General features: G+C 46.9%; 1 protein-coding gene across 1 annotated transcript in view; it reads right to left on the bottom strand.

Moving 5' to 3' along the window:
* The window catches only part of EXT1 (exostosin glycosyltransferase 1), a 280689-nt gene extending 270082 nt beyond the window's left edge, over window positions 1-10607 (bottom strand). Inside the window, exon 1 of the mRNA XM_028090863.2 lies at window positions 8848-10607. Within this exon, the coding sequence (XP_027946664.1) occupies window positions 8848-9809 (962 nt within the window). The 5' untranslated portion in view covers window positions 9810-10607. The remainder of the gene's footprint in view (window positions 1-8847) is intronic.
* Window positions 10608-23145: the final 12538 nt, after the last annotated feature.

Raw genomic sequence — 23145 nt, 5'->3', positions numbered from 1 at the left:
GACTTTAGGGGCCTGCCGTGGGGAAGAGTGCAGGTCCAGCAGCCAGGCCAGGCCTGGCTCATATCCCAGCCGTGTGCTCTTACGTAAGTCACCTGTAAAGATCCTCTGTCTCAGTTATGCACCTAAAATGCAGCTCTTCCTGCTAGGGTGGACAGAAAGATTGAAGAAGATACTGCCCAAGACCAGGCACACAGAATGCTCTTAAGAAATATTAGTTGCTATTACTATTATCGTCACCATCAACCGGGCTCTAATATGTCATGCCAACAGGATATGGCTTCATCAGCGCCTGCCACAGCCAACTTCCCCTAACCACAGTCCCCTGTTCCAGGAAGCAACTTCAGGCTGTTCTTCGCAAAAGGATGGCCAACTAAATATCAAGAGTGGCAGACTGGCGGGGTAACCTCTTAACTGATGAGATCACCACCATCCCCAAGATGTGGTCTCCTGTGAATGGCTCTCCCCCAGAAGGAGTAACGTTGGCCAGTTATCAGGCTGGGCGCCTCCAGGGCCCCGACAGGAGTTTTCAGAAAAGACTGGGCAGTAGCTGGTAGACACACACAGGAACAGTGGTGCCAGTCAAGGGAGATATGAAGGCCCAGAGTGGGTAGAAAGGTATTATGCTGAGTTCTGAGAACCTGCTGGGGCACTTACAGATCAGTGTTCTGTTCCACGTCTCCTCAAATAAATCCTGTGACTTAAAGTGGCCTGAGTAATTTTCTGCTTTTTGTCACCTGAGGGCCTGCCGAGAAACAGCCCAGGGAGGCTACCGACGAGCTGAGCTCCAGTCATACGACAAGTCCCTCCCGATGTCACCCTCCACTGGTGAGGGTGCACAAGTCCACTGCAAAAATGGGAAGCTGCATTCTTAGAGCAGCCAACGAGGAATCATGAAGGACACAGAGTCAGGGAAGTGCTGACTGCCCCAGAGGCCACCCTCTCCCTGCCCCAGGCCACCTGCAAGCTCCAACTTGAAGGCCCCTTGTAGGTCTTTCCACACTCCATAGACACAAGAGCCCTGCTTCCCCGGCCCCGACCACAATTTTCCAAGGATTAGACACCAAGGAAGAGAGGAAGAGTTATTTCTGTGGCTTCTTTAAGAAGAGCCAAGTTGTGAAACTAAGCAAACCACTGTGGTTAATTAGAAGAAAGCAGGAAGACAGTTTTTAATAATAACACCACCCTGTAGAACACATTGGCATTTATAAGGAATGTTCATACGCGCCACCTCATCGCAACCCCTTCACGACCCTGTGAGGTGAGTGTCAGGATCTCCACTTGCGGATGTGGAAACTGAGGCAGAGGCTAAGCACCTCGTCCAGGAATCTGTGGGGGTCACTTCCTTACTCGGCCCGGAGTCACAGGCTGTCTTCTAAAGGTTTTCCAAGAAGATCAGAGGGTACACAAAGCGAGGACGTGTATCCTGACACATGGCCTTACTGCTCAGAGCAATGAGATGCGAAGCAAGCCCTGAACATAACGAAGCATAAACTGTCTGCTTGCTGTGTTTTTGGTCTCAGTTTGTCAATCACTTAGACGAGAGGACGAGGGCCTCCTTCGCGCTTAAGAGCCCAGACCTTAACTGGATGTCCAGAGCTCAAGCGACCTGCCCCAACTCACCTCCCCTGTGCCATGGTGTCAGCAACCACTGGGAAAACAGAACCGGAGCTTTGATGAACAGTTGGCTGAGAGAATGACATCTCCGAGGGGTAGGCCTGCAGATTCCAAGGTCTGGGGAAGGCCACACCGTGTGAGGAGAAAGAAGGCTGAGGGGGCCTGCTCAAGAAGAGACTCCTGGAGGTTTTTGGCTCAGGCAAAAACAAAACTTCAAAGGGAACAGAAGCTGTGGGAGCTTCAAAGACCCCCTGCCGGACCAATTAACACCTACAAATGTTTATCTAAGCAGTCATTTAATGACGGCGACTTCACTAAATGGGTGCTCAGGCTCACCTCAAAAATAGCTGTTCCTCTCAGAAAGGCTGGGCTGGGGGAGGGAGGGGGAAGGGGATAGGGGAAGTTCCGCGTTGTCCTCTGAGAGACCTCACTCAGGGCAAAGACAAACACCCAATACCCAAGTGAGAGTCATCACAGACTTACTTATAATGATAAAAAAGCAATAAAGAATTATAATAAGAACACTAAGAAAATCTTATTTATATAATAACAAAAATGAAAAATAAGAAACAACAAATTTCCTAAGAAAACGTAAATGGTTAAACAAACTATGGTACAAGCTATGGGTTCATAAAAAAGAAAACATGCAGCCATTAAAATCCCATTTTAATATTTTATTTTTTTAAAATCCTGTTTTAATATTTTAATGGGATTTCCCTATTTAGTAGAAGTGGAAAATGTTCCTGGATAATGTTAAGAAAAAAGCAACATGCAAAAATACATTCAAGTCTGACTCCAAACCCGACAGACTAGAATGGGAAGAAAGGTCAAGGGTGTGTGGTTCACTGCTACAGCCCCAGGTCCAATGCCTGTGTGTCTGACACAAACAAGGCACTTAAGGAAAATGTGTTGAATTCATTATTTACTTACTATTAATTAAGTGATAATTACCATATCTATACAAGACACTTGGGTATGCAGAGATGGAATGATATAATCATAAAGGCATAGATGTACGGCTGTAACAGGCCAACGACACTGAAGCTTAATCACAGTGGTTAGTTCTTACAATAGGGAGTTCTTATCAAGGGGTTTAGAGAAAAAATTTATTTTCACATTTGTACCTTATCTCTTTTCCCAATTTTTCACAAAGGCACTGTCTAACTTTTATAATTTTCTAATCACTATTTTGCCTTAGGGAGCTGGAAGATCTGGGAGCAGTGGGGTGAGGTGCATTCTAGAAACCTGGCCCATTCTGTCAGAAATGGGATCTTCCATTGGGTTTCCCATTTCTACCGGAACATGCTGTTTACCTGTTTACCTAGGGCAACCTTCACTCCTGTCCTGTCTCACAGTTCACTTGCAACCAGAGGGGGGAAACCCTGCTCACAATCACATGATCAGTGAGGGCAAAGTTCACACACACTCCTTTTCCTTGCTTTGCTTAAAAGAGCTCTAGGAGAGAATTAAAAGCAGAATTTGCACAAAGTTATAATGGGAAGAATTTAAGGAGTTCAATACTTAAATGTCAAAATTAGGGGCCACTGTGATCACATCTCTGAGTCAGATTTTTTTCTTGGGAAACATGTTATTTAAAAAGCAGTGGAAAAAAAGAGATGATATACAAACACCTGAAACACACTAAACTCACTAATAACGTAAGAAGGGGTGGAAAGAACAGGTGGAAATTTCATTCAATTCTTTAAGGCAGTAACATTTCGTAGAGGGAGAAAGAACGGACTCGGAAATCCAAGCGCCCCCCCCTTAGAACGCCACCATTTATTCACCAGCCATGTGACTCTGGGCTCCTTCCTTTACCCTCTCCAGGCCTGCACTCTAATCTGTAAAATGGGGATTTAACCCACCTCAGGCTGTTGCTGAAAGGCTGAGATGAGCTAATAAAGGTAAATGCAAATCGCAGGCTCTCAACAGATCTTCCACTTCTGAGGAAGTCCCTGTTCAGTCGACGAACTTGGTCACAAGTGGAAGAGTTTCTTAGTAAAAGCCATCAGTCATTGAGCTCAGGGCAACACCAGCCCACTGTCCGCGTTTGAACACAGAACGTGCTCAGGAGACTGCCGAAGCCAGTGACCGCTTAGCCTGACCTGGTTCACTCTCGGGGCGGCGGCAGGCCTCAGTGAGAACGAGAGAACTGGAATGAAAAAGCTTGGCTTGTGGCCTCAGTTCAGCCACTTCCAAAGCTGTGCAACCTTAGACACACCACCTCACCAGAGCTGGTCTCAGTCTACACACCTGTAAAATGGCCTCGCGAGACACCCTGCAGCCAGGACGGATCAAGTGCAGCCTTTGGTGTGACATTAGTATACTCAAGGTCATTTTCTAGCAGGGTTCTGGGAGGCAGAGCTAAAGGCCTTCGGACAAAGACAACAATCACCACCTGAGGGTGTGTGACAACTCCCCTTTTGCCAAGTGTGTGTCACCTAGAGCTGCTGGTACAGTCAGGGGGACCAACGGTGGCCTCCCCTTGCAAGGCCTGTCCAAGCCTTATTAGCAAGCCATTCGCTGTATGATGAAATCCTAGCTTAGGTCAGATTCTACTCTAAACCAAGTCATTTGTTGATCTGGACTCAACCAATTCGTAAATGTCCCCAGAGGTGGAGCCCCCAGCACCCCTACCTTTATTTGGGGTATTCCTTGGAAGTGAGGCTCCCAGGTCCTCTCCAGAAAGCAAGTTCGGATGGAGGTTAAGAAAGGGGTAGCAGAGAGAACTAGAACCTGGGTGCAAGAAGACACACTTGCCAATTTCATTAATTCTGCATAATGTTCCCTTTCTTTTTAAACTGTGCTTGTACGGTTTATTTTAGAAATGCTTTTGTGCTATCATACAACTGTGGGGGGAAAGGCACTCACATTTTACATTTAAAAGCTAAGAAGCACAATTTCCACCTTTCATTTTAGAGGAGGAAAACATTCAACTTAAGGTTCACTGCTGGATCATGAACTTGCTCAAGGAGTCTGTTAATATAGTTTGGGATGGTGGGAAATAAACAAATAATCATTTACAATTACTACTTGGGCACATTTTCTTTTTCTATGAACATATCTGTATTCAACTTATCATTCGGTTAATTCATAGTCTATCCCTAAATCCCTTAGGGCCAAATTGAAAGGTCCAAAAACCTCCTACTTTGACTAAACAGCTCCAGGGACCAACACCTTAGTTAGCAATGAAAAGCAGAAGGTAGGCCCTAGAGCAAGAATTTGGAAAGTCTGAGGAGGTGGCTGTGTATCAGCCCCTTAAATTCTATGACAAATGGTGCACATATGTCGTTTCGGTTTTTTTTTTTCTTTCTAAGTTTGTCCAAGGTCTTCCTCAGCTCCCCAAAGGATTCCAAGAGAAATCCCCCAAGAAACCACATCAGTAAGGATCTCCTAGCCACTGGAGAGCTTTCAAGTGTATCTGCAATTGAAGATGGAACACTGTATGTCAAGAGGGAAAATTCAGAAGGCCTGCATCCTAGGGCTACCCACCTCTGCAACTAACCAGTTTTTTAACCTTAAGCAAGTCCCTCAAACATTCTATCCCTCCGTTTCCACATCTGTAAAATGAAGATCCTGGAAGCTGGATGATCACTTAGCTTCAGGACCCTTAAAAATACCAAGACTGTGAGGCAGAGCTTCAGCAAACACAGGAAAAGACATTAAAAAGGCCTGCACAAAATCCTGCCTGTTCCCAAAAGAACTGCTTAAAATACTCACCACTGCCTTCCTTGGAGGGGTCAAAGATAGAAGCCACCTCTCATTTCCTTCTCTTTCTTCTATTTCAGAAAGCCAAATTTGAAGCTTCGCAATAATGCCCCTTGAAGGGATTTGAACTATGAAGTTCATGCAAAAAAAAATATAGTAGTTCTGTAAGGATGCATAAGAAGCTCAAAGGAGTCAAACAGAATTTCTCTAAAGCCTCATTCCAAATCATGTAATCACTGCAGCAACTTATTTTCGCCAGTCTCACCTACATCTGTTAATATGTGCAACTGATGAAAATTAAGTATGGGTGTCATGAAAATGGATGTTTTAATATAATCCTGGAAGTCTGGCTCAAAACTATTGCTGTTACAAGAGAAAAGTATTTCCCCTCATACCGCGCAGCTCTTTTATACTTCCAGTAATGTCTGATTTTCACAAAAGTACAGGTGAGATGGAAGTCCTCAACCACTTAGCACGACTTCCTCATCATCACACAAGGCTAAATTTCACTAAGGGCAACTGTTTTTTTTTTTTTTTTTTTTTTCCTGTTGGTTCACCTGTGTATATTCTGTAGGACCCTAACTAGGCTGTGGTACCATAAATTGTCAACCTAATTATCAGACCTCGTAAGTCCAAAGCAAACTTATATTGTGGGCTGCTGGTGGCAGCAAATTAAACTGAAGGCTTTTCATAGGCACCTGCTAATGAAGAGAAGTGGACAAAAACTGACCATGTTTTTACAAGACATTACCAAATAGATGCGTACAGCGCCCCTAAAGGACTCGAAAACCCATTCCACAAAAGGATAAACTAACGTCCGAGGTAACAAATCAAAAGTCACACGATGAGTCAAGTATGACAAATCAGACTTACATGACTTGTACAGACCTAACTTCAACAGTACTTCCTTCTCTAAGACCCTGAAGAGAGAGATTAGTGCCAGACTGGAGTTCTGCATCTCACAGACTTGAGACTCACTTCCAGAACACAGCAAACAGGGTGGAAAGGAGTTGTTGGTTCTGAGCAGAGCATGCAGTTGCTCGCTACGCATGAGCATTGTCACTGTGTTTCCAGGCTCAGTCTTCATCTTCATGTGCTTCAAAGTCAATAGTAAAAGGCAATCATGTTTGCAAGTACCGTTTCTCAATGATCACAGGTTCTGATAACTCAAGGAGAGGAATGAGTTAAAACTCCAGGTAGACTAGGCTAATGAACGTGAATGTTCTACAGCACCATCCCATCCCACTGAACAAGGTTAGAGCTGGAAAGTGTGCAAAAGGGGAACATGAAAAACATCCAGAAGTGACTCTGTTGGAGAAATCCCTCCTCGGGAGAAAGCGCACACTTGCTTTCCTAACTAAATGCCACTTTTCAGATGAGACCCAATCCGGAGGGCCGGATCCCCTGTGGTCTTTAAACCCAAAACAAGAGCGTGGGTGTCAGATTTCCTGGCCCAATCCCAAAGAGGTCAAAAATTAGTTAGATTTAATTGGCAAAAATTAGAGGTTCTACGAAACCAGCCCCTCCTTCCTTCATTGCCAAGCTCTAGAAAAAGCTTCAGCAGGGAATATAGAGATTAAATATTTATTTGGGGAATAAGAGGGTAAAAAAAGATGATTGTCTTATGGGATCGAGGGTGTTTTCCGAATAAATGTTATCATTCAGATTTCCTAAGCTGAGAACTCAGCTCCAGCTCCTTTAGAAGAATGAGGACCACCGCGATCCTTCCACAAAATTCAGTGAGACTGCTTTAGAAGACACCAAAAGGTTAGACTTCATCTAGAGTTACTCCAGCATAAGCCAGACAAAGGAATTCCTGAAAGGCTATAAGCATTTTTTTCTTACAAGCACCCACAGGAATAGGTCAATGTAAATGTCGTGTAAACAAAGCAGTTTATTACTAACCATAGTTTGTTTCTCTCGTGAGAAAATTTATTCCATCGCAGCTGCACCCAACATTCACACATAACTGTCCCTGAAGAAGAGTAAAATATGGATTCATAATTGACCCTAGCCTCTGGTTTTCTTATGCTTGGAAGGCAAGGATTGTTGGGGGTTGGGGAATTCAAGGGTTTGATACTTTCTCCTTCGGTGTCTGTGATCCAGTACAGGAGGACTTTAATTTCCCTTCCAATCACTCCTACAGAAGCCCGAGTGTCTGAGGAAATCCACAGACTACAATCAAACCTTTCATTTTCAGGGTTGCCTTCCCACTATAGCCCTTCCTGTGCCAATCAGGTTTGCGAAGCGTTTCCCCTATTCTGCATTTCATGAATCAATTGCAAAATCTGCCAACCTCTGCCAGTTCCTCTTGTACTCAGCTGAGAGGTTCCCCCTTCCCTCCCTGGGTAGCACAAGGCTGCTCCGGTTTTTAACTGGCGTAACGTGGAAATGCACTGTAGGAGCTCACTAACTCTTTCACAGCCAGCTATAAGTGAGAGTCTGGGGCTCCGACCCCATCTACTTGGAAACTGACCCGCCAAGCTCAGGTTAAAGCAGATTTGTAGAAACTAGCTTTGACCCCAAATCCTGTGTGTCAGTGACTGTCACTGGAGGGAAAAGGAAGAGAAAGAAAGGCTACAAAGCATCCGACTCAGTTACTTAGCAACTGGACAAAACTAGCCTCACTACAGAGGGTTAGGAGGCATCTCATGCCCATTCAAAGAGTAACAGTCTCCGATTGACATGCAAATAATAAAGACAAAAGGGAAAGGAAAATCTAAATTAGCAACTGGAGTTTACAGCAAGTGGGGCAGAGGCCCAGATTTTAAAAACAGCTTCTCCCTAGGAAGGAGATAGGATACAAATATACAAACACATATACATGAATGAATGAATGGGTGAATGAATGAGTGAATGAATGAATGAATGAATGAAAGAAAGATCACAGGCCCGGATCAGCTTAGGGTCTCCCTTAGCAAAAGTCAACGCCACGGAAGGTAGGGAGAAGCCAGGCACGGAAAGTTTAGTAGCTTAAATTAAAACACTTCCACCACTAACGTAAATTTAAGGTGTACAGAAATCTGACAACTGGAGGCTGGAAAATTCCCGGGAAAGCAGTACCCCTGCTCGTGAGAAAAGCAAATAAAGCAACAATCTTGGGGTGGGGGGGGAGGTCTCCAGACTGTGGGTGGATTCAGAGCCTCTTCGGGGTCCCTAGACCTCCTCACGGGCACCCTCCCTCACCCACTGGTGAAGCACGGTTTCCAAACTTGGCTCAAACCCACGCCTTTCACAGAAGACACATGGCCCTGAAGGATTTCCAAGCCAGAGGGAGACACGGTCGCCTACTTGGCCCAGGAAAAGTGCTCTGGGCTTCTCCGCTTGCCCAAGGAGCTCAAGCTCTCGGTCCCCAGCTCCTAGCCACGCGCCCGAACCAGGCTGCTCAGTCCCAGGCTCCCTCCAAGCCGGAGGGGAAGAGGCCGGAGGGCCCCTCTGCCCCACCCCATCCCCCAACCTCACACCTGGCTGAGGTGGGCAGGGCCCCTGGCAGGCCGGCAGAGGCCTGACAGCCGAGCCACTTACTTCTCATACTCGGTGTTGTCTCTGTCACAGCGAGAATCCTTGTGCTTTTGCCAGTCTTTGCCGTGCTTGCAGGTGGTGAGGAGCACCACGTCCTCTCCGTTATGGACGTGATATAAGGCATTCCTGGTGTCCGACCCTATCCCTGTCAGGTACCTCTTCCCCTTGAATACCAGCATATACTTCCTGAGAGGAGGGATGGTGTTAAACTTCAAAAACCCCCTCTCCCCTCCTGTCCTTGGATGATCCTTAGAAAAGAGGGGAATGGAAACATCAAAGTTGGGTCGGAAGTTTTCAGTACTGATGCTGGCTTTGGCCAGCATCGCCTGGCCGATGTCAAACCCCACGTCCTCGGTGTAGTCAGGCCAAGTGCCGGAATATAAATTAAAAATTAAATGGTTCCTACCATTGTTCCACAAGTGGAGACTCTGCACTTTGGATCTCAAATTGTGCACATACTGAGGTGACAACTGGTCTCTGTCTAAAGTATCCAGACTCAGGACAAAGAGGCACGCCTGGCTGGGGTCCGAGGTGTAGAACCTGGAGCCCTCGATGGCCGCTAGAATGTTTTGGTAACTTTCGGCGATTTTCTCCCCTTTTTGCTGCGGGTAGACGTAGACTTTGAAGCCGTTTTTCTTGCAAAGGGTGAAATCGAAGCAGGACTCCATGCGGCACTTCTTGCCTTTGTAGATGCTCGAGTTGGCGTCTCGCTTCTGCCGGGGGGATATGTGCACGCTGGAATCTTCGTTCTCCAATTGATCCCAAGGAACGAAGGGGCGCAGAGCGTCCGGGAAGCGGGGCCAGAAATGATCCGGACTCGGGTGGTGCAAGCCATTCCGACCGCTGTGCTCTTCTCTCCGGCTGTGGCTCCTTGATGCCCTAAACTGCAAGCCTCCGAAATAAAACAAAAGGGCGAGACAAGAGCCAGCTGAGAGCAGGATGAAATAGCGTTTTTTGGCCTGCATGTGTCCTGCCTGGGTCAAGAGGGTTGTAAATAAACACGAGGATCACCCAAGTTTCCCAATCAACACTTTCAGCTCCAGTCCGCCATCTTCCCGCCTGTAAAGACTTCAAACTCTCCGCTCCCACCTTCTCTGGATGCCTTTCCCCAAGCCGTGGACTGATCCAGCGCATGTGGGCGATTTCTTTAACTTTCTCCCCTTCGGTCTTTCATCTTTGGCTTGCACAATGGACGGGAGAAAGCGGGGCTGAATATTTCTCACCCAGGGCGGGCGAGCAGCGGACTGTAATTTTCTTGCATGCAACAAGACGGAGGAAAAGAAAGAGAGGGGGGAAAAAAAGCTCCCGATGCCCAATCAATGGCAAGGCGAAGTGATTTCCTTGCCTCTCGGATTCCTCTCGGCAGCGTGGAAAACGAGCCCCGGGAAAGCAACTTCAACTCATCCACACTCCCGTGCAGAGCACTCCGGTTCCAACAAGTCAGCCGATCCCCGGGTTCAGCCGGCTAGTGCATCTTGCAGCTGGGGCGCCGTAACCTCACAAATCCCTGCATCTCTCTTTATTCCCTTCTGCAGCGGCTCCAAGACTCCGGCGGTGTTTACTCCTGCGCTCGCGGGGCCGGCCCCCGGGACGCGCGGCGGCCCGGCTGGAGGCGGCGGCGGCGGCGCTGGGTGACGGCGGCGGCGCGTCCTCCCCGCGGGCAGTGCCGGCCCCGAGCGGCGCTTCGCAGGCCCCCGCGCGATCGCCGCCGACCGCCGCGTTCGGTCGCCGAATGTTACCCGGTTCTGAATGTTACACTTACACATTCCATTCCCGACACGACAGCGCTGACCTCATCCATCCACGCAGCCCGCGCTGCCATTGGCCGAGCGTCACGTCCGGGGGGGGCGGTGCTTCCGCTGCGCCCATTCATAACCCCCCGGCCGCCGGCCGAGGCGCCGGCGCGGCGCGGGGGCGCGGGGGGCGCGGGGACCCCGGGGTACCTCGGCCGCGGTCGGCAGGCGGAGCGCGGGGCGGCCCGGTGCGAGCCCCGCGGCCCAGAGGCTCGGCCGGACCGGGACCCGGGCCTGGGCCGCACCGCCTGCTGTCGCTGCGCCGGGAGCCAGCGCCGCCCAGAGGCGCCCGCGGGCACGGGGCGGCCGGGGAAGCAGGGACCGGCCGGCGCTCCCAGGGCGCCCCTGAGAATCCGGTCTCCTCGGCTGCCTGCGGGGAACGCCTCCCCGAGCAGGCGGCAGGGAGTGTGCGGGTTCCTGGGGAAAGATGCTCGAAAATGGAGCGGTGTGGCGAGCCCGAGGGGTGGGGGAGGAAAGACTTCGCAGAATGCGACCGCCGACCAGAAGGAAGCCTCTCCCCGCCCACCTTGGACCCTCTGAGGACCAGTATTTAAATTTCCTCCCAAGCGTTTAAACAGGTCCTTTATTCCCTACAAAGCCCAGCTTTGCTTTTTCTGTCCTTAAGGACACGCCCCAATCCCCCCCAATACAGAGGAAATATTACAATCAAGAGGAATCTGTGCAATTCTTCGTGTCTGTGCTGACAGAATACATCTATTCTAAATCCTCATTATCTACGTGCACATCCTTTCCTCGCTTCCCGAAGCCCCTTCGTCTATTCTGTAGAAAGCTTCCAAGAGCTCCAATCACAGCGCGGGGTGGGGGGGGGGGGAGGTTTTCTAATGACTGGAGAGAAACAGGTTAATTTAAGCTGGTTCCAGTCCCTAAAGTGATGTTCTTCTCTTTTTGTAGTGGTGGGGTGGTGGTTTCTAAGGAGATATCTCTTAGGAATGGATGACTGGTAGAACTGCCAACTGTCCCAGCTGTAGAAGGGAAACTTGAGGCAGGAAATGACCTTATTTCCAGTTAGTGCTAGATGGTTGGTCCTTCTGGCAACTGCCCTCCCACACTGCAGCCCCAAGCGCCAGCTACCCCCAGGGAACGTCATTAGACAGCTCCGATAAAGACCTGCAGTCTCCCTAAAGGTGTCCTCCAGGCCCACAAAGATGTGCCAGCTCCCAAACAACATTTCTGGTCAAAGTCAAGTTCCCTGGCCTCAGAGCCTGAATTTTTTTTTACGGAGAACATCTCCCACCCTCTTCCCTAGCTGAAGTCCATAGGGTCTGGCCAGGCCGGACAGTTGCCTAGGGCAGCAAGCTGTTTAGTGATTGTTTATTATGGGAGTGACTGAGAGCTAGGGACAGACACTTCCCGGCTTTCCTCAGGCTGCAAAAAACTCCAGCAGGGCGTGGACGAAGGGCATGGTTATAACAAGGCAGGGGGAAATGATCCAGTGGAAAATTTTAGACATTTGTTGTTTCAGATTTGTTTTAATAAAGGGGGGAAGGGGCATGGGTGGGACATTACTGTACATTCCTGAAGCCTCTCCCTATTTCTGAACTGCCAAAGATGAGGTAGCTTTCCCAGATTTGATTTGTACCCCCTGCACAATTTGGAGAGGCCTGGGACAAAAATGAGGTTTCAGTTGTCTTCCAAATATGATGACAATGATGCAGATAAATGCAGTGATTGAAACCACATGTGACCCTGGGCTCTCCCCAGCCTGGGGTTGCTGAGAGCAGCCATCCAAGGCAGGGATCCTTCTGCTGAGATCAGGATGCAGATTATCTGGGTCCTATGGGAAGTTGGGCATGTGGGGATGTTAGGCCCTGTACATCCTATCAGTTGTCCTATGTGACCTTAGGGGGAGCCAGCTACCATCCTTAGTCTTTCACATTCTCCTCCTGCTTTGGCACCTGCTTCTTGCCTTGCCTAACCATTGCTCATTCATTCCCTCATCCCATGTCCCAGGGTTACCCAGCCCTACTGTGCGTTTCACAGCGGTGCACACTGTGAGAAATGTTTTGGTACTGAAAATTAGAGAACACTTGGACTCAGATCCCAAATCTGCCATTTACTAGTGCCTTGGGCATGTGGCCTAATCTCACTGAACCTCAGCTTCTCATTTAAAAAGTCAGAATAATTAACACTTTTTTTTTTGCCAGCCTCTTTGAATTTGTAAACTGTAAATTGTCCCACATGTGTAAGATTTTTTTGCCTAAGTTCCACATTTCAAAATCCAACTGAAATCTAAAGTAGCCCCTACAATGGCATCATCATGACATCTCCGTTTTATTTTCTTCCTAGCCCGTTTTACTAGCTGAAATCTTTTATTTGTTCGCTTGTTTACTGTCTGTATTTCTTCACTGTAGAGGCTCCCTGAGAGCAGGGGCCCTGTCTGTCTCACTCTTGAACCCCCAAAGCCTCGGGTAGCTCCTGGCACTGAGGTGGAACTCAACCACTGATCTGAATGATGAATGAATTACTAAAATTCAACTTCACCACAGCACTTGAGCATGCTTCAAAAGAATCCCCCCACACACCCCCATGGCAGAAATGAGTCTCTTGTTCAAGACAGAAATATTACTAACCAGGAATATCTTCACAGAGGGCCAACCAAAGCGTCATAAATCCTCCAAGATTGTATATTAGATCGTGTAATGCCTCTGGTAAAAGTCCTTAAGGCATCCCCATCTCTCTTAGAATAAGAACCACAGCCCTCACAGTGACCTGTAAGATCCTTCAGGATCTTCCCTGTCTTCCTTCTCTTTCCAGGATACCTCTCACCTCATTTCCTGCCAGTAACTCTCCTTCCATTCCAATCTACTCTTTCTCCCCCAGGCAGGTTGGTTTCCTTACTGTTTCTCATGTGTACCAAACATGTCACTGCCTCAAGGCCTTTGCACATCCTCAACTCTGCCAGCATGCCCCCAGTATCCACATGACACACTCCCTCACTTCTTTTAAGTCTCTTTTCAAATGCCGCGTTACTGTTGAGGCCACCTTTGACCTCCCTAAATAAAAGAGCAATCCTTCCCCCATTTTCCCACCCCCTCACCCTGCTTTATTTTTTTTCCTTAACAGTAATCAACATCCACCATACTATATATCGATTGCTAATTTATCATTTATCTGTTGTAAATAAGCTCCGTGAGGCAAGGATGTGGTCTTTTTGTTATCTGCTATATCCCCAGCACCCACAACAGTGCCCATCGCTAAGTAAGTATGTGTTGAACTAATTAATTAATTTGATCCCATCGCCTATAGAGCAAATAGAGAATGTTCAAGGCTAGAGTTCTATTATCACACACACACACACACACACACACACACGGACGAGTGCACGCGTACACACACACACACACACACACACACACACACACCTCTAAAGCTATCCCAGTGCTCAAGTCTTGCTTCATCTCCTTTTCCAGGAATAATTCTTTCCCACAGCCAACTAAAGATCTGAAAATAGCATGGCACCCAAGAAATCCAGGAGATGTGGATTCTCATCTTGGCTTTGCCACTTTATCACCTTGAACGAGTCCCTACACTTCCCTAAGCTTTGGATTCTCCTTGGTAAAATCAGGAGTAACTGTAATATATATCATGCTCAATTCACTGGACCACTGTGAGAATCAAATGAGGACAAATGGATAATGTATGAGAAAGCCCTTTGCAGTCCACAATGCACATAGCAAATGTGAGGTCTGGTCATCACACTCTTGGACAAATATGGATATAAGACCATGTTTGCAAGTTGACAGCATTAAATAACATGAACTATCACCCACCAAACTGGAAACAACCGTTTCCAGATGCTTTATAGACTGTGGAATGGTCACTGACTGTTGTAAGCAAACAGGAAAGGGAAGAAGGAAAACCCACCAATGGACAAAAAGCAAAGAAGATTTTTTTTTAGTATATAAAGCACCAAAGACACAAATGCTTTTCAAGGGCCTATAATTATATTTGCTATCAGAGAAGATCATTGACTCCAAAATGGGAAAACAAACTAAAATACTGAAATTAATACATGTTTAAATTCTCTAAAATGTAACTTTAGGCAATCCAATCTTCATAAAGTTATACACCCTCTTTTTTTCATTTGATGTCGGCACATTTTCATGTTTTGGTGATGTGCGATGGGGTCTCTGACAGTAAGTAATCCTGGCTCCTAAAAAGGCTGGAAACCCTGTTGGGTATATGCTGATTGGTTGCAGAAGGTGAGAAAAGACAAGGACAAAAAGATTTGGGGCATGATGGAAGGGTGGAGAGATTCCCAACCAGGAAACAGGGGCCAGAACTTGGGGAAACCTCAAGCATACTGTTTCTGAATACCAGGCTTTGAGGGTTCCATCTGGAAAACACAGGGTAGGACTTCGTGATACCTTTCCACCTGAAACAGTCAGAGATGCCCCATATAGACCAATACACAGTGTCTCTACGATCCTCACAAGGTCCCCAGCACACATAGTACTCTCCTTTTCCTTAGTCACAAATGAGAAAACAAAAGCTCAATCTTGGGAAGGGACTCCTGGCAATTCATTCATTCATTCACTGAACAAATATTTTTTGAGCATTTATTCTGCATAAGGCATGGTGCCAGACACTTAGGGTATTTGTCTATAGTCCTTTGTCATATAGAAAACACTTTCACGAGAAGAATTTTCCTCGAGCATCACAAGCACCCCATGGATTAGAAAGAGAATATGATCTCGGTTTTACTAATGAGAAAGGAACTACATAAGGCTCTAGTTCAGTCTTCTTTAGCCCGGGCACGGCTGACACTGTGCTCAGCATAATTCTTTGTTGCAGGGGGCTGGCCTATGCACTGTAGGATGTTTAGCCACATCCCTGGCCTCTACCCATCAGGTGCCAACAGCACGCCCCACTCCCACCTGCATCTCCAGTTGACACCAGAAACATCTCTAGACATTGCTAAATGCCCGTAGGAGGCAAGATCACCTAATCTAGTTACATGACTTACCCAAGGTCAGTTGATTTTCAAGTGGAGGATTTAGAATTTGACTTTCATCTTCTGACTCCCTCCCTGGGCTTTGCCACAACACTGCAGCTTCCTTTAGAGAATTTAATTTATCTCCCTCTTCAAGACAGCCTGATCAAAAAAATCTCATGGACATGAATTTAAGAAACTTTTACTGAGAACTTCGTCTGTGCAAGGCATGCTTCTGGACACTTGGGATCTGGGGGATAAAAGTAGATAAGGAATCTGCTCTCATTCTAATGGGCGAGATAAGAAAATAGCAAATAAATAAATAGGCAAGATAATTTCAGATAGCTCTAATCAAAGGATTCTGGCATAGAGTGGGATGAAGAAGGGCAGGGAGGCACATGTCGAATAGGTGGCTAGGGGAAGTCTCTCTGAGGGGCTAACATTTCAGCTGCTGTCTCAATGATGAGGCCAGAGCCCCAGGAAGGGTGCGCCAGGTAAAGGGGCTGGCAAGTACATAGACCTGGAGACAGAAGTGAGTTTGAAAAATTGAAGGTGGTTTTCAAACCTCAGCAGTGATCAGAATCACCAGATGGGTTGGTTAAAACACAGATGGCTGGGGCCCACCCCCAGAGTTTCTGATTCAGTAGATCTGCGGTGTGACCCAAGACTCTGCGTTCCCAGCAGCTTCCCAGGTGATGCTGATGCTGCAGATCCAGGGACCACACTTTGAGAATCACTGAGTTAGAGCCATCAGCAGAAAGGGCTACCGTTTTTGGGGTGTGTTGAGTGCAGGGGAAAGGATCAGGAGATGAGATCAGTTGCAGAAAACTGAGCATGCCTTGGCCCTGCAGGGGGGTGAAGTGTTGGGATTTTATTTTCTGTGGGGCGAGTAGGCCTTTTAGGATTTGAAGCAGGGGAAGAATATGATGTGATTTCCATTTTTCACAGCTCCCGCTAGCTGACAGGAAGGCGAAAGTGGAAGCAGGGAGTCAAGTTGATGGGTCTAGTACCTATTTTTGAAAGTCTTTCTTCCTTGTGATAACAACCACTGTAAGCCAGGATAGCAAGCCCGGAAGGGAAGAAGAAACTATGACAGAGTCAAGCCTATAAGCCCTAGTCACTGGACTAGGCCAGATAGGCAAGATTGCTTGCCTTAGTACTTATCAAAACAGCACATTTAAATTGAGAATTCTCTCTAAGATGTTAATTCCAGTGCGCAGTATGCTGATACTCTCTCTCTATGATGTTAACTCCAGTGCTTGGTAGAGTCCAACCCGTAGATATTTATATTCAGCTGTGCCTTTTGTATGTGTTTAACAACTTTAACAACAACTGCTCTTCCCAGCGATAGGACATCCTCTTGTTGGTGAATGCTTTCCGAGGGACAAAGAGTGACCAAGACGTTACCCTTAGGGAAGTTGGGATGCCATCCTAGGAGTCTAATAGAAGTTTTACTGACCCCTGGTGGAAGACAAAGACATTCGGCCCTGCTGGCTGGTCGTGGTAGCTTCTGGTTCCTCCAAAGACTTTGATCCCTTTAGCAGTGAATGTGCCACACAGCCCCTGCCCTCTACAGACTCAAACTTCAGGGGGAGAAGCAGACATGGACAGCAATGGTCATAATAAAATGGCCCCGCGGTGTCATTAACTAGAGGAGGAAGTGGCTACACGTGTGTGGGTTCCTATTAACTGTGTGTGGATCCGTTTATAGATGAGTGAGCAAAAATGAGAGATGGGAATGTCAACCATGGAAGATGATGAAATCAGGAAGTCACCCATGATTCCTGCCAATTTTTCCCATTAGACTATAACACGTTTTATTACGCAATAGTCTGTCAATGCTCCCTTGACTCCTTTCTTTTTCAACTTCTGCTACTCAGTAGAATCAAGTTTGTCTTACGTTCTGTCAGCAGAATTTTTTTTTTTTTTTATATCATCTGGCGCTTCTAGTTTACTATGGTACAATGATTACTGATGCTCACAATGATAACCGTGAGACCCTGTAGGATCTCAAGGTAAATGCCAACTCACTGGAGGGGGGTTAAATCATGTCCAGTCCTATTTCAGTGTTTGAAGTGCATTTCATGATTGTCAAAAATCATTTAAAGTTGGTGATCCATGTATAGCATATGGAGTAACTTGTTATTAGCACGGTGATAAGATGAACTCTAGAGGTAGTTGTCTGAATGTTTGGTGCCTTGGATACTCTAAGGTTGTCTGATCAAATTTCTTCTATATCTATGAACCCCAGATTTCTTGAGGTCTTAAAGGTGAGTCTCCAGGTCAATTTCAGGGAGACTGTTGCCTTCCTAAATAAGTAAAAATTCACAAATACGTCTACAGAAGTCTGCATCACTGGGGATTCCTTCTGAAAACTTGCAGTCTGAACAAACAAAACCATTCCTCTAATTATAAACTCTACACAACTTTAGGTCCACCCTGAGACATCAACTTCCCAGCAATTCTGCCTCAACTTCTGTCTCTTTACACTGTTGTATTCTTCATTTCCCAGAGACTGATCACACTGTGGAAGTGCAGATAGGTCAGGAACTATCAGAAAAAGGTATGAAGAAGACTAGTGTTGAAATCTATTTTGATGTTTATATGTAAGCTTTGTCTCTCTGAAAATCTGAATATTTAAATGTCACAAAAGCAGACTAAAAATATACATTCTGGCTTTGAGTAAGCCTTGAAAAGGGAATTGCCCACAGAAGCATAATTCACGATTTCTCTAATTATTCTCCCCTACTGGGGATTTTAGCCTGGGTTAGCCTACCTTAGCCACTGGCCCAGGAATTCTTTATCACGTGGGAAAAATGCAGACTTTAGTCCCATTTAAGCCTGGAGAAGCCTGGTTCCTTTTTTGTTCTTTTAGGCCTGTGGGGACTTGTTGCTAATGGGAACCCCCAGCCAAAGACTGCTCCAGGCGCATTGCAGATGGGCCTCACTGCTTTGAAAAACTTCCCTCCCCACTACCTCTTGTCCCCCACCCCACACCCAGCAACTTCTCCATCTAAGCTCAAATCTGACCTGTCACCGCCCCCCCTTGGCTTGTCTGCTCTTGGAACTCCTTGCAACAGGAACTGCCAATTGCTATAAATTACATACTGCTTTGACAAGGAGAATGTTAATCCCTTGGAGTCTAAGAAGAGACCACCAAACCTGTATTTGACGGTGAGGTCACTCACATCAATTGGAGGTGGTGGGACACGCAACTGCAGTCCTGACCCCCTTTCTTGCGAGCAGCACGGTGGACCCCTGGATGGGGAAGGGTGGCCACTGAGAGTGAGCTACCGCCTGGCCAGAGCCCAGTTCCCGTGCTCATGGATACTGTCTCCTGGCTGCGACCCTGAGAACCTTTCTGATATTTCCCTGTCTGGTCTGGGGTTATAGTGTCAGTCTTACCATTGTTCAACTGTAAACACTTCTATTTGTGCAGAATATTTACTTAATGAGCTGCGTTCCGTTAGACGCAGGACAGTAGAGAAGTTGAACACAAGAGCTTTGGAATCTGACCACCTGGATTCAATCACGGTCTGACACCAGACTGACTGGGACTCTAGGCAAATTAATTAAGGGCCCTAAGCCTCAGTTTCCCCATCTGCCCCCCCATGATAAGAACTACTTCAGATGTATACGAAATAATTTATATAAGACAATTCAGTGCCCAGGACCTCGGAGGAAGGACTTAGTAAATGTTAAATAGTATAATGGCCTCCCCCTCCCCCATCCCTTCCCAATTCCTTAGCAGCCCCTTAGAGTAAAAGTGACTTGGTTTCACATTCTGTTTTTTCAGCAGTTTTGTCTCCCAGAATTTGAATTAATGTCCTTCATGATTAAGATTGACATTTCAGCAAATCATGCTCAAGTGTTCCAGTGGCTGGGAAAGGACAGGTTCATTCATTCATTTATCCACTCAATAAATATTTATTGAATGCCTACTATGTCCCAGGGAGGGCACGGGGCACGGGGCATGCAGCATGTGAGGAAAACGGACCATGTGTTAGCCCTTAGAGTAAAGGCTGCTCAGGGAGAGGATGGTGAACAGGGTAATAAGCAAACTGAGTAAGCGTCAAATTCTCATGCTGCCCAGGAAATGAATAGTGTCCTGAAATGGAGGCGTTATTTAAACAGCGTGACCAGGAAGACTTCCTTGAGGAGGCATTTAAGCAGATACAAGAAGGACTGGCAAGGACTGGGAGGCGCAGGGGGAGGGGGTGGGGAGAGAAGCTTTCAGAGAGACAAAGAGCAGATGCCAACATCTGAAGGCCAGATAAACTAGGCTGCCTGGTGTAGGTGCAGGAAACAGGACCAAGGAGCTGGAATGTGGTAAGACACCCAGGTCCTGCATTCAAGCAGCTTCTGTCAAAGGAAGCTCTTTGGGATGATAGCTTTGTCATTTTTCCATATAAAAAGGAAGCTCTGGAGACTCAGAAGAACTGAGGCGAGTCGTTGTGGGGAATGAAGCCCGTATCCTCGATTCTTTTCCGACCCTCCAAGCACCCCATTTAGTAAGCCTCTCCTTAATGTCTTCATCCACGATAGAACTGACATCTTCTGGGCTCCGGAAGTCAATCCCAGCATCTTTAAGCCATTATTGTGTTTATTCTTCTATATGCCTATCTCCCTTCTGGGACAAAAGTCCCAGGAGAAGTGGACCATGTCTTACTATCTTTGTAACTCCAGCATCTAGAATTATGCCAGACCCTTAGCTGATGCCTTACATGTTTGTTGAATGAATCTTCCCTAAGGTTATTGCTCACTGTTGCCAGGCAATATGCTAAGTGCTTTAAATATATTAACTCAACTAATCCTCTTTATGTTACCTAAAGATATGTACTATGGTTAACAACATCTTGCAGAAGAAATGGAGGCACGGAGAGGTTATATAACCCACATGAGCTCTTACAGCTAAAGTAGTGGAGCTCGGACTTGAACCCAGGCAGGCTGGTGCCAAAGCCCCGGCTCTTCACTGAGTCACAGCAGTGGTTTTCAGACTGCTGGGCATGAAAAGCAACTGAAGAACATGTCAAAATACACATTTCAGGGCCCCCCTTACAGAGTTTCGGATTCAGCAGTTGTGTTAGTTGTCTATTGTTGCCTAACCAATTAACCCGAAATCCAGGCTTAAAACAGCACGTTTCTTATCACTTAGTTTCTGTGAATCGGTAATCCAGACACAGCTTAGCGGGGTTCTGGGGCTCAGAGTCCTTCACAGGGCTGTTGCGGGACCTCAGAGGCTGCTGTCTTCTCACAGCTTGACTGGGGAAGGTCCGATGCCAGGCTCACTCACATGGTGGCTGATGGACCTCAGGTCTTCACAGGCTGTTGGCCTAAGACATCAGTTCCTTGTCCCCCGGGGCCTCCCCAAAAGGCTGTTCGCAACACAACAGTTGGCTTCTCTCGAAGTGAGTGAGTGAGAGAGAGCATCCAGGACTATCACCTAGTCCTTCTGTAACCTTCTCTAGGAAGTGACATCCCATCACTTCTGCCTCATCTTAGACATTGCCTCCCACAGTAGTATGGGGTGGGACCCAAGAACACATTTCTACCAATCTCTTAAGAGATGATGACACAGCCAATAGAGGACCAAACTTGGAGCACACCAGTGAATACGTATCCCTGATACTGCAGTTACCTACGGCCTCTCTCCATCCTGGTCAGTCCTCATTGTCAACTGCACCCTCCTCACGGCCACCTGTACCCCCTAGGCTCTGGCAAAAAGCATCAAGACGTTGACTATGAACCTAGGAAACCAGACGTCCAGGATGGCACTCTCGCTCCTTGGATAAGGATGGTCAGACCTGAGGTGGATACATCCTGTCTTCCACGTCCCATGGTCTTACTGCCAAGGGATAGAAAACATTTCCCTGACAGCCAAAAACCTGGCCTAGTGAGGTACAGTCTCACAGAGCAAAGAGGGATGGTTTTTAGAGATTCTCTTTCCTGATCCCCGCTTTTAAGAAAGTGCAGCGAGGGGAGTGTGCTTTAGCCCCATTGGGGTCTCTAAGAGCCTGACCAAAGTGTGACTGCCAGACTGAAGCGGACTTGCTCTTCCTGCCCAAGTCAAACTTGGCCCTTCAGTTGGTCCTTCCCTTGGAGCAACTTCTCTTGCTTCTCAACCCAAGGCTGTTGGACCCCCTGCTGCCTGAAAGAGGCAAAAGGCAGCTCCAAAGCCACGGCCTCAAGCTCTCTGGCAACTCCAGAAACTTCGCGTAGCACACTTCTTCCCATTCCGGAAGGAGGAGTGTTTGCTGGAGCTGAACAGCTGCTCAGGGTGCAGGGAGGCGAATGTTACTAAATATATGTTCTTATTGTACACTGGCGTGTCAAGAAAAATTATATCTCCTTGTTCTCCACTTGGGTGTTCTTTAAAAAAAAATTCCTCACACGAGCACAGTGCAACTCTCAACTCCTGCCCCTGACTGAAGAATCCAATTGCAGCCTAATTTATTGTTCTCCCCACATCCTTAAAATAAATGCCCTCTTGTCACATTCCAACAGCTTCTGGTGCATTCTACCACTCCCACTACATACACGGCTTGGTCTCTGAGTCTCTTAGCCTTCCAAGGCTTGTTCTCAACACCAGGCTTTCTCAGGGTGGCAGTCGGGGTAACGTGCCCGAGACTGCCAGGGAGGGAGTCTCTTTAAAACGCAAGCAAGGGGCGCCTGGGTGGCTCAGTCGGTTAAGCCTCCAACTCTCGATTTCAGCTCAGGTTATGATCTCAGGGCCGTGAGATCCAGTCCCCCATCGGGCTCTGCGCTCAGCATGGAGTCTGCTTCTTTTCCTCTCTCTCCCTCTGCCTATCCCCTCACTCATTCACTCTCTCTCTTTCTCTCTCAAATAAATCTTTAAAAAATAAATTAAATAAAATAAAATGCAAGCAAGTTATCCCCAAATTAAGGTCTTCTATCATTCCTGCCTAAGCCATAAATCCATTTCCAGAAAACTACAGAAATAGTACACGTATTATAATGCATATGACATTTGTGTGTGTGCGGAAGGAGGGCCTTCAATCAGATCATTAATATTATGATGTTTGGGATGTTTCTGTTAGGACGCTCAGTTACTCAGTTCATTCTTTGGCCAAGACTCTGTAGTAATGCTGTTCCAATCTTATTTCAATTGTTGATTTACACACCAGAAGCCTCAGAAGGCTGTTAACCTCATAAGGACAAGGATGATCTATGTATGTTTCACCTCTGTCTCCTGGACACCCAGCCCGGTGCCCGACACACTGTTCAGTGCTCCTTAAATGTATGTTGACTGACTGAATGGAGTGAACCCCTAATTTAACATAATGCCAGTTTACTAAGAGGTTTAGGAAGAGAAAATAATTTTTTAAAAAGATTTTTATTTTTAAGTAATCTCTACACCCAACGTGGGACTCGAACCCACAATCCCAAGATCAAGGGTCACATGCATGCTCCACCAACTGAGCCAGCCAGGCGTCCTGAGAAAAGACAATTTTTAAGTTAAGTTTTTAAAGGGTTGGAAACAAATAGCACATGGAAATTAATTAGCCTGACAAGTCATCTTTGAAATGATAGCCA

Source organism: Eumetopias jubatus, unplaced genomic scaffold (assembly GCF_037043125.1).
Source record: "Eumetopias jubatus isolate StellerSeaLion01/CBP00866 unplaced genomic scaffold, mEumJub1_p1.0 scaffold_4, whole genome shotgun sequence".
In the NCBI taxonomy this organism is placed as follows: domain Eukaryota; kingdom Metazoa; phylum Chordata; class Mammalia; order Carnivora; family Otariidae; genus Eumetopias; species Eumetopias jubatus.
Note: the sequence above shows the minus strand (reverse complement) of the source record. Positions and strands in the feature narration are given on the sequence as shown.